This window comes from Pongo pygmaeus, chromosome 19 (assembly GCF_028885625.2).
Source record: "Pongo pygmaeus isolate AG05252 chromosome 19, NHGRI_mPonPyg2-v2.0_pri, whole genome shotgun sequence".
Taxonomy (NCBI): domain Eukaryota; kingdom Metazoa; phylum Chordata; class Mammalia; order Primates; family Hominidae; genus Pongo; species Pongo pygmaeus.
The window spans coordinates 30,765,761-30,778,079 of NC_072392.2; the positions used below are offsets into that span (position 1 = coordinate 30,765,761).

General features: G+C 38.5%; 1 protein-coding gene across 1 annotated transcript; it reads left to right on the forward strand.

The window, feature by feature from the left end:
• Window positions 1–822: 822 nt before the first annotated feature.
• Window positions 823–11,571, forward strand: LOC134738763 (putative nuclear receptor corepressor 1-like protein NCOR1P1). The gene is made up of 2 exons (XM_063657039.1): window positions 823–970; window positions 11,371–11,571. The coding sequence occupies exons 1-2, from the start codon at window positions 863–865 to the stop codon at window positions 11,569–11,571; spliced, it is 309 nt and encodes a 102-aa protein (XP_063513109.1). The 5' UTR covers window positions 823–862.
• Window positions 11,572–12,319: the final 748 nt, after the last annotated feature.

Genomic DNA, 12,319 nt, shown 5'->3' on the forward strand with positions numbered 1-12,319 from the left:
GGTGTGCAATGGCATGATCTCAGCTCACTGCAACCTCCACCTCCCAGGCTCAAGCGATTCTCCTGCCTCAGCCTCCCAAGTAGCTGGGATTACAGGCGCATGTCACCATGCCTGGCTAATTTTTGTATTTTTAGTAGAAAAGAAGTTTCACCATGTTGGCCAGGCTGATCTCGAACTCCTGACCTCAAGTGATCCGCCCACCTCAGCCTCCCAGAGTGCTGGGATTACAGGAGGAGTCACCGCTCCTGGCCTTCTTTTTATTTGCTATTTCAGTTCCATAGACGCATGCAAAGCATAACATAATAAATGTCCATCTACCTACCATCTGTGATTACAAAACTTAGTATTTTATCATCCTTGCTTCAGAATTTCTTAATAAAGACAATACATCCTCTGCACAAATGCTTACCTTAAAACTACTCTTGAATTACTTTCACAATTGACTTATCAACTCCCAAATTTAAAACCACGTATTTTTGTCTTTATGTTCCTCAGACATTTATAGAAAGGTATTTACTGAGCAGTTACTATGTGCCAGGTATTATGCTGTTTTTATATACTGTTTTTACTTTATATAGCTAATTATATTATTTTTCACATAACCTATTTTAAATATAAAAAGAAATGATGCATTAATGTTTTCAAACTTCGGTAACTTTTATTAAGTAAATACTTGAGAGGAAGCTTTTACTGGTAATTGTGGTTTTATTTATGTAGTTATAGTTATAATTTATTAGAAGTACACTTGGTGTTTTAGTTCTTATTAATTCTATTTTTTTCCCATCCTGTTTAGATGGTTTCCTAGAAACATGATTGTTACTGGCGTTGATCTCACAGTCTGGTGAGGACTTCTTTACTGATAATGTCAAGTTCAGGTTATCCTCCCAACCAAGGAGCATTCAGCACAGAACAAAGTCGTTATCCTCCTCACTCTGTAAAGTATACGTTTCCCAGCACCCACCACCAGCAGGTAAGGAACAAATACTATGCAAAGTGCACATGTTTTTTGTGCTTTTCTTAACGTTTCCTATTTAATACACATGTTGGTAGAAACCACCACATTTATCTTTTTTTTTAAGTGGCAAGAGCTATTTACAAAGACGAGGAACCAAAAGTTGGGAATTAATTATCTCTGTCTTCTTACTGTGGCTTTATGCCGATTTGAAGAGTTGAACTTGTCTTTGCTTTGGATGACAGGAGTTGATGATAAATAGAAAACTTATCAATTCTCTAGAATTTCTAGGGTAAGACCTATATTTATACTCCCAAGTTGTGGTTGAGTTTTCAGCTGGCCAGATAACTTGGCATGTCTTGAGAGATGGCCAGGATAAAGACCCCTGTCTTCTTGAGAGACTGATGGTAGGAAGATGTGTATAGTAGGTAGCAAGGAAGGGATGGTAGACAGGAAGGAAGACTTTATCATAGGAAGAGTTTGTAAGAGATTGATTTACCTTGTGAAAAATAAAGTATGAGGTGAAATAATCATTTCAGAGTAGACCAAGGATATGGGTGTAAGAGGTTTAAAGAAAAATAGGAAAGGATGGGATAAAACGGTCATCTCAGAGACTGAGAAAGCAGATTTGTCATGAAAATGTACTACGGGGTCCTCCTGAGGACTCCTGTGAAGTGCAGTCATGACTGCAGAGTTAGAATGGACATTCCCACGTTGTTCCTGTGTAGGGAGGCATTTAGTCTTTCACCATTACGTGTAATGTTAGTTGCACGTTTTTGTTGATGCCTTTTTTGGTTGAAGAGGTTGCTTTCTGTTCCTAGTTTCAGAATTTCTGTCATGATTGGGGGTTGAATTTTGCTTGTGTCGTCCCCCTACCCCAGTGTTATTCATCTGATTACCAATTTTCCGGATTATTGTTGCTGCTGGTTTTTTCATAAAATCAGGCCGGGCGCAGTGGCTCACGCCTGTAATCCCAGCACTTTGGGAGGCTGAGGGGGGTGGATCACTTGAGGTCAGGAGTTTGAGACCAGCCTGGCCAACATGGTGAAAGCCCATCTCTACTAAAAATATGAAAAAATTAGCCAGGCATCGTGGCAGGCACCTGTAATCCCAGCTACTTGGGAGGCTGAGGCTGGAGAATCACTTGACCCGGGAGGCAGAGGTTGCAGTGAGCCAAAATCGTGCCGGTGCACTCCAGCCTGGGCAACAAGAGTGAAACACCGTCTTAAAAAAAAAACAAAATTAACTTTGCAGTTGAGTTTATATATATACACATATATCTATATTAGAATGCACTTATTATATGTGTACATTGTAACAAATTTTGACAAATTCATAAACTCATAGAACCATCACCAAAATGAAGATGAACGACATTTCTAACACTCCAGCACGTTCCTTGGCACCCCATCCTCCTTGTCACCCACCCGTGTCAGTCCTCCTCCCCCACTTCCTACTAACCTCAGCTCCTAGGAAACCACTGATCTGCTCTCTATCATAAAACATTGTATATGTTCTGAGCTTCATGGGAACTCTTTTGTCTATGACCTCTTTTGCTTCCCATAGTACTTCTGTGATCTATCCATGTCTGGCATGTCTCAGTTCTTTCCTTTTTATTGTTGAGTATGGGGATACCACAATTTGTTTACCCAGTCACCTATTCCAGTTTTTGATTTTTATTTTATTTTATTATTATTATACTTTAAGTTTTAGGGTACATGTGCACAATGTGCAGGTTAGTTACATATGTATACATGTGCCATGCTGGTGTGCTGCACCCATTAACACGTCATTTAGCATTAGGTATATCTCCTAATGCTATCCCTCCCCCCTCCCCCCACCCCACAACAGTGATGTTCCCCTTCCTGTGTCCATGTGTTCTCATTGTTCAGTTCCCACTTATGAGTGAGAATATGCGGTGTTTGGTTTTTTGTCCTTGTGATAGTTTACTGAGAATGATGATTTCCAATTTCATCCATGTCCCTACAAAGGACATGAACTCATCAGTTTTTATGGCTCTCCAAAGGATACTGTTAAGAAAATGAGGCAATACTTCTTTTAATTATCTAGATACAACAAATATATAGATATATGTTTTCTAAGTAATTTTACCTATAATAATCAAAAACTGGACCATCGAGTCTAGGACCAGTTTTTGATTATTATAGGTAAAATTACTTAGAAAACATATATCTATATATTTGTTGTATCTAGATTATTAAAATAAGTATTGCCTCATTTTCTTAACAGTATCCTTTGGAGAGCGTATATTTTTTATTTGTATCAAGTCCGATGTACTTTTTTTTTGAGACAGAGTCTTACTCTGTTGCCCAGGCTGGAGTGCTATGGTGCCATCTCAGCTCACTGCAACCTCTGTCTCCCGGGTTCAAGCAATTCTCCTGCCTCAGCCTCCTGAGTAGCTGGAATTACAGGCATGTGCCACCACGCCCAGTTAATTTTTGTATTTTTAGTAAAGATGGAGTTTCACCATGTTGGCCAGGCTGGTCTTGAACTCCTGACCTCAGCTGATCTGCCCTCCTCGGCCTTCCAAAGTGCTGGGATTACAGGTGTGAGCCACTGCACCCAGCCCTGATGTATTATTTTTATTGTTCATTTTATGTGCTTTTTGTGTCAAACCTAAGATGTTTTTGCCAAATTCAAGGTCATTAAGATTTTCACTTATGTTTTCTTTTTTTCTATTTTTGTTTTGTTTTGTTTTGTTTTGTTTTTGTTTTTGTTTTTTTGAGACGAAATCTTACTCTGTCGCCCAGGCTGGAGTGTAGTGGTGCAATCTCGGCTCACTGCAATCTCCACCTCCCGGGTTCACACCATCCTCCTGCCTCAGCCTCCCGAGTAGCTGGGACTACAGGCGCCCGCCACCACGCCCAGCTAATTTTTTTTGTGTGTCTTTAGTAAAGATGAGGTTTCACCCTGTTAGCCAGGATGGTCTCAATCTCCTGACCTCCTGATCCACGCGCCTCAGCCTCCCAAAATGCTGGGATTACAGGTGTGAGCCATTGCGCCCGACCAACTTTCACTTATGTTTTCTTCTCTAAGTTTTATAATTATAGGTCTTTCATTTAGGTAAATTACCTATTTTGAATTAAAATTTTATATGTGGTGTGGTAAGCATTGAGTTTCAGTCTTTCTGCATTAAGAATGATATTAGCTTGGAGAGTGGTCTTTACTCCTGTGTTTTCTTAAGGGGTTTGTGTAGGATTGGTACTTTTCTTTGAGATGGAGTCTTGCTCTGTCACCCAGGCTTGCGTGCAGTGGTACGATCTCAGCTTACTGCAACCTCCATCTCCCGGGTTCAAGTGAATCTACTGCCTCAGCCTCCTGAGTAGTTGGGATTACAGGTATGTGCCACCACACCTGGCTAATTTTTGTATTTTCAGTAGAGATGAGGTTTCACCATGTTGGCCAGGCTGGTCTCGAACTTCTGAACTCAAGTGATCCGCCCGCCTCAGCCTCACAAAATGTTGGGATTATAGGCATGAGCCACTGTGCCTGGCCTTTTCTCTTTCTTTTCATTCTTTCTCTCTCTCTCTCTCTTTCCTTCTTTCTTTCTTTCTTTCTCTTTCTTCTTTCTTTCTTTTCTTTTTCTTCCTTCCTTTCTTTGTCTCTTTCTCCTCTTTCTTTCTTTGAGTCTCACTCTGTCACCCAGTTTAGAGTGGGCAATTGCGTGATCTCGGGTCGCTGCAACCTCCTCTTCCTGGTTCAAGCAATTCTCCTGCTTCAGCCTCCCAAGTAGCTGGGATTACAAGCGTCCGCCACCATGCTTGGCTAATTTTTTGTAGTTTTAGTAGGGTTTCGCCAGGTTGGCCAGGCTGGTCTCGAACTCCTGACCTTAGGTGATCTACCCGCCTCAGCCTCCCAAAGTGCTGGGATTTCAGGTGTGAGCCCACCATGTGTGGCCGGGATTGATACTTTTTCATCCTTAGATATTTGATAGAATTTATCAGTGAAACTGTTGGGCCCAGAAATTTTTTTGTGGGAAGAATTTAAATATGAACTCAATTTCTTTAATAGTTATAATTCAGATACTCAATTTTTTCTTGAGTCAGTTTGGGTATATTTTGTTGTTTAAGATATCAGATTTATTGACATAATTTGTCTCAATATTTTCTCATCATTTCAGTGCCTTTGAGATATGTTGCGATGTTGTTCCTCATGTTGATAATGTTTGTTTTAATTATTTTTTAATCAGTCCACCTAGAGGTTTATCAGTTTAATAGATTTTTGAAGAACTAGCTTTGGTTTCAATCATTTTCACTATTTTTCTATTTCACTGATTTCTACTCTTTATTGTTTTTTTCCTACTCTAATTGCCTGTGTATATATCATTTCTGACCTCCTTCATTCTTTTTGTATATTCAAGTTTTCTTCTGATATTACTGTGTTTTTGCCTGAAGCACTTCACTTCTCTCAGTTTAGGTTTTTTGGCAATTAATTCTCTCAGCTTTTATTTGCCTGAAAAAGTTTTTATTTCTGAAGATTATTTTCACTAGATATAGAATTCTAAGTTGACAGTTTCAGTATTTTAAGAGATGTCATATCATTGTATTCTGGCTTGTATGGTTTCTGACCAGAAACCTGTGGTCATTCTTAATTTTTGTTCATTAATATATAAAACACATTTTCCCCCCTGTGGCTACTTGTTTTTTTTGAGGCATTATTGCTCTACCATTCAGGCTGAAGAGCAGTGGTATGATCTCGGCCTACTGCAACCTCCACCTCCCGAGTTCAAGCAATTCTCCTGCCTCAGTCCCCTGAGTAGCTGGGGCTGCAGGCACGCACTACCATGCCCAGCTAATTTTTTTTTTTTTTTTGAGACAGAGTTTCACACTTGTTGCCCAGGCTGGAGGGCAATGATGCGATCTTGGCTCACCACAACCTCCTCCTTCCAGGTTCAAGTGATTCTCCTGCCTCAGCCTCCCAAGTAGCTGCGATTACAGGCATGCACCACCATGCCTGGCTAAATGTGTATTTTTTAGTAGAGACGGGGTTTCACCACGTTGTTCAGGCTGGTCTCAAACTCCTGACCTCAGGTGATCCATCTGCCTCAGCCTCCCAAAGTGCTGGGATTACAGGCATGAGCCACTGTGCCCGGCCCCAGCTAATTTTTTGTATTTTTATTAGGGACAAGTTTTCGCTATGTTGGCCAGGCTGGTCTCGAACTCCTGGCCTCAAGTGATCTGCCTGCCTAACATATTCTAATATTTTTCCCAGTGTCTTTTTGTTTCAATTTTTCTTTTTTTTAAAGCATACTGAAGTTTAAGATGTTTTTACTGCCATCAAATCTTTTTTCTATAATGTTTATTAAACTTTATGCCTAATTGCCCTTTCTTCCCTGATGTCAGGTAAATAAGTACCCACACATTTTCTTTGAGTTCTCATGCAATGAAGAGTAATTTAAAAGATAATAAATGTATCTACAATTTATTTTCAAATAGTTCAGCCGAAATGAAGTTTTATACACATACCCAGACACACACAGAAAGCAAATATGTTAAAATGTTAACTCCTGGTGAATCTAGATAAAGGATAAATGAGTGTCCATTATACTGTTCCTTCAACTTTTAAGTGAATTTGAAATTTTTCAAAAGAGTAAATTGGATGGGGAAAATTCTTTGCCGTAAGCTAGAAATTAGCTAAGCTTCTAGGTGTTTTGTGACCCACCTTATCATGTGAAACATCTTTATCATACAGTAGTCTGTGGGGTTTATAAGAAATGTTCTGCTGCATTAAAAAAAGAAATTTAAAAATATAGTGAATAAAGGTCATCTTCCATGGCTGAATACATTACCACAAATGTAATTTATTGAATTTCATTTTTTAGCAGAAAAGTGTCTTAAAAACTGATTCATTAAAATGAGACATGTTGTGTTGTAGTGTGACCCATTTCCATGTTATAGTTGAGAAACTGGATGTTCAGAAAAATTAAGTGACCTAGGTAGTACCTCCTGAGTTGAAATTAACCCAGGACCCCTGACTCTAGTCCTGCTTTTTTCCTCTAAAGTGTAAACCATGACTACTACTGCTAACGAATACTTCTCTTTCCGTCTCCCTCTCCCCATTCTCTCCCAACTGCCCACCTCCAGAAGTAAGGATTTAAAAAGAACTAACATTTCTTAGATTTTTTTTAAATGTTAAGCCCTAGGTATATCATTTACAGAAGAATTAAATAAGCTTCAAAGAAAAAATTACCTGCAGTTTTACCACTTAAAATTTATTAAAATTTTCATGTTGATTCTTCCCTAATTGTGTGTGTATAATTTTAATTTTAATTTTATTTTATTTTATTTTATGGTTTTTTTTTTTTTTTTTTTTTTTTTTTTTTTTTTTTTTTTGCTGCTGCTCCTTGTGGAACAGGGCTAACCCATAGGCAGTGTGTCCAGAGTCAGCCTGTATGAATATTTTAATGTGCTCACTTTGTATATTCTGTTTAACTGTACTTTTGCTTAAATACGTGGTTAGCTTCTTTTTGTGCCAATAAGTTTACAACTGTATTGTTAGTGGCTACTTAGTATTCCACATATGAATAAATAAAGTTCACTGATTAAATAAAGTTATTTCCTTAATCAAACGTCGTACATTTAAGTTACCTGTTTGTTCAGAAGTACGGTGTTGTGATATGCATTTTTTTTTTTTTGGAGACGGAGTCTCACTTTGTTGCACAGGCTGGAGTGCAGTGGCACGATCTTGGCTCACTGCAACCTATACCTCCCAGTGATTCCCTGCCTCAGGCTCCTGAGTACCTGGGACTACAGGTGCCTGCCACCAAGTTCAGCTAATTTTTGTATTTTTAGTGGAGATGAGGTTTCACCATGTTGGCCAGGCTGGTCTCGAACTCCTGACCTCAGGTGATCTGCCCACCTTGGCCTCCCAAAGTGCTGGGATTATAGGTGTGAGCCACTGCAGCTGGCCCATACATTATTTAGGTTGTTTTTTTTTTTTGTATGCATTCTTACTTATTTCCTTAAGGTAGACTTCTTTTAGTATAATTAATTACAGACCAGGTTGATTTTTAAGGTTCAGTGGGTATTTCCAGATTGTCCTGCAAAAGAGTAGGGCCAATTCTTAACTCCTGACAACAGTGTATAAAGGTACCCACTTCTTGACCGGGCGCAGTGGTTCATGCCTGTAATCCTAGCACTTTGGGAAGCTGAGGCAGGCAGATCACCAGAGGTCAGGAGTTCGAGACCAGCCTGGCCAACATGGTGTAACTCCGTCTCTACTAAAAATACAAAAATAGCTGGGCCTTGTGGCAGGCGCCTGTAATCCCAGCTACTCAGGAGGCTGAGGCAAGAGAATCACTTGAACCTGAGAGGCGGAGGTTGCAGTGAGCTGAGATTGCACCATTGCACTTCAGCCTGGGGGACAAGAGTGAGACTTCATCTCAAAAAATAAAAAATAAAAATAAAAATAAATAAAGATACCCACTCCTTCTGTATCCTTGCTGACACCACGTTTATTGTTTTACAAAAAGATTGTTAATTTGATGAATGATTGTTTTTAAGTTATTATTTGTTAGTAAAATTTAACATTTTTTATTTGTTTATTGGTTATTTTTCCTGTTTTGTAAATTGTTTTTTCATATATGTTGCCCATTTTTTTGTTGGTTTATTTTATATTGAGTTGTTAGAGTGCATGTTTTGCAAATGGTTTCCCTATTTAATCATTTGCCTTTTTAATTTGTTATTACTGTTTTGATAAGCAGAAGATTGTGTTTTTGCATGTGTGTTTTTTTTTTTTTTTTTTTTTTGAGACGGTGTCTTCCTCTGTCACCCAGGTTGGAGTGCAGTGGTGCCATCTCTGCTCACCGCAACCTCAGCCTCCCAAGTAGCTGGGATTACAGGCTCGCACCACCACACCTAGCTGATTTTTGTATTTTTAGTAGAGATGGGGTTTTACCATGTTGGCCAGGCTGGTCTCGAACTCCTCACCTCACGTGATCTGCCTGCCCCGGCCTCCCAAAAAGCTGGGATTACAGGTGTGAGCCATCGTGCCCAGCAGAAGACTGGTTTTTATTTTGTCCATCAATCTCTCTTTTTTGAAAACTAATGTCTTTTATATCTTTTGCTTTTGGTCTTCCTGAACCCAAGATAATGTGAATCTTTTTTTTTTTTTAACTTGAAGTTTTTTTTGATTTGCTAATAAGCCTCTTATAAATGTTTGCTATTACTTGGCTTTTTTTTTTATGTAAGATATGAGGTAAGAATCTAATTTTTTCTTCAGGATTGGTATCTGGCTGTTTCAACCCAAGATTGTAAACTTCATTAAGGCAGATAACTTGTCTGTTTTGATCCACCACCCTATTCCTGTTATATAAGTAGGCACTTGAGGATTTGATTTCTTATTAAATATTTAATATTTAGAAAGGAAGTCAGTGGAAAATATTTATTTGTAATATTAATTGTTTGGACATGCATCAGAATCACCTGAGGAGCACTTTTGAAGTCTGCTGAATCAAAATGTAATCTCTTTTGCTATTATATATGATTCTGTAACACAAATTTACTCATATGCATATAGTGGGAGAATGATATTCATGTATCATGAAAGCCCTGGTGGTTCACCAAAGATCTTTCTTTATGCATTAACATTTCTAAGTTCTCAGGAGTACGCTGTCTGACAATGAAAGAAAAAGGCTTCACAACACACGAAGACTTAAAAATATTTCAGCATTCTGCATTTAGTTTTCATTTACTGCAAGTAGTAACCGGTTTAATGAATTTAAGAACTGTTGTGCTTTTCACAGTGTTAGTGAAGATTCGAGCATTGAAAAGACAATGTGAAGACAAATTTTCTTGTATGTTTTTAACGTTGGTAAAGGAGGGAGGGGGATAAAAAGAGGTTGATAAAGATGGTTGTATGCTGAATCTGAGGTTTTATTTCTTTTTTTTGAGACAGAGTCTCGCTCTATCACCCATGCTGGAGTGCAGTAGTGCAATCTCAGCTCACTGCAACCTCTCCCTCCTGGGTTCAAGCCATTCTCCTGCCTCAGCCTCTCGAGTAGCTGGGACTACAGGTGCCCGCCACCACACCCAGCTAATTTTTGTATTTTTTAGTAGAGATGGGGTTTCACCATGTTGGTCAGGCTGGTCTCGAACTCCTGACCTTGTGATCTGCCCGCCTTGGCATCCCTAAGTGCTGGGATTACAGGCATGAGCCACCATGCCCGGCCACTGATATTTTATTTAGATGAAACATACTGGTTTATTTTGGAAGCCAATGACCTCAAGGATTTACATCTTAAGAGAGGAATCATAAACTGTAGGGCTTAAAGCTGCCAAAGATTGACTGTATGCCAGATGCAAAGGATACAGGAGCTTTAACTCTATTAAGTCTATTAGAATTGTTATTGCTTTTATTGGTGCTTTCCTTACAGAATTGTACAGGTTTTAGGGTATAGCCATAATCTTATTTTTCCAGAAGGCCTCTTAGATTCAGTGCATACTATTACAGAATATGAGGCTTTTCATCAATGTATATTAGCTGAAATATCTGTACTAAGGTGTTTTGAAGCAACTGTCCTGTTATCTCCTGTATGCATTCTTGGCTCAGAACTATTGAATTTTCACAGTTCCTTAATCATTATTTAATACATTTTAGGATTCTGTAATCCTGTGAACTACCCTCATTGTAGGTTTCTCACAGTCTAAGTAAAATTAGCCCAATAAAATTTATCTGTTTTATAATATTGCTTATATCTTTACAGCAGACTGGAAATTAATAGGGTGTGTGTGGATGTGTGTTGGAGGGTAGTGGATTTTGGGTGAAGGGGCTTTCATTCTGCTACAGCTCTGCTGATTTGGAGGTGTAATGGGATGTTTTTGGCTAAGGAAATGTTACGTATGCTGTAGTTTGGGCTTTATGAAAGTAGGTCCAGAGATAGTAGCAGCTGAAGTTCCTAGATCACTTCTCTGACTTTTGTACCTCAGTTTTGGTTTGGAAAGCCTGAAAACTTTTGATAGGAACACTTGGCCATGTTATAGTTGTTAAGTTGGGTGGACACACAGGTTTTAGCTGGAATAATACTATTTCCCAGCCAGTTGTTCAGACCATTTGAAGAGCCATTGCAAGGAAATGGCTGAGAAGTTGATATCTTCCTTTGTCATGATTGCATTATTTACCTATAAATTCTCTATAATTTCAGTATTGTTACACTAGAGGCTGATCAACACTAACTCACCTGACTTTGTATAGCTTTTAGGCTTTTCACAATAGTACATGTTATATCTAAACTATAAAAGTGAGGTGAGAATTTGCATACATGTAAATATGAAAGTTACTACTAAACATTAGACATATAGTACACATGGCTCTGCTGTGGTTTAAAACTTTTTCATTTAAGGCAATCTGGACTCTATTAGTGAGAAATAAATTGTTTTTCTTGGTTTTATTCTCTAAAGGATCCAGCATTTGGTGGCAAACATGAAGCTCCATCCTCTCCAATTCCGGGGCAACCATGTGGAGATGATCAAAATGCTTCACCTTCAAAACTTTCAAAGGAAGAGTTAATACAGAATACGGATCGTGTAGATCGAGAAATTGCAAAAGTAGAACAGAAGATCCTTAAACTGAAAAAGAAACAAGTAAATGTCTTTGCTTAATATATTCTAAGAATGTATGTTTTTCTCCCTACAGAAGATATTTTTGAGTTTTCCATATTTTGAAACTTTACATAAAAGGAATCATGCCTTATATATTCTGACTTGCTGTTTTTTGCTACTATGGTTTTCTTACATTCATTCATTTTCCTTGCTGCACTGTCTGATTATATGATTGTAGAGAGAGAAATTTGTTTGTCCATTCTATTTTTGATTTTTGTTTTCTATTCCATACAGTGGTGCTGGTTTTTGGTTCACATGTAGAGATTTTATAGGGCATGTGCCCAGGAATGGCAGTGCTTGGCCCAAGATTATGCACAGTGAACTATTTAATAGATGATACCAAATTTGCTAAAAAGTAACACCATTTTACATTCCCGCTAGCAGCTTATGTGGGTACTGGTTTGTGCACATTCTTGCCTTTACTTGATATCATTTATTCAGTTGGATATGAAATAGTCTTCTGTGGTTTGGAAGGAGGCTGAGCTTATTTTCATTTGTTTATGGGTTATTTGGGTTCCTTATGTGCATTGTTCACGTCTTGTCTATAGTCTCCTATTTTGTCATTGAAATTTTTAGGATTCCCTGAAGTCCCTTGTCAGATATGTGTATAGAAGATTTGCCTAGTTTGTGGCCTGTAACTTCACGTTTAGCCCAGTATCCACTCTTAAGTGTACACTAAGTGCATCTTTTTTTTTCCAGATTTGGAGTCTCACTCTGTCACCCAGGCTGGAGTGCAGTGGTGCGATCT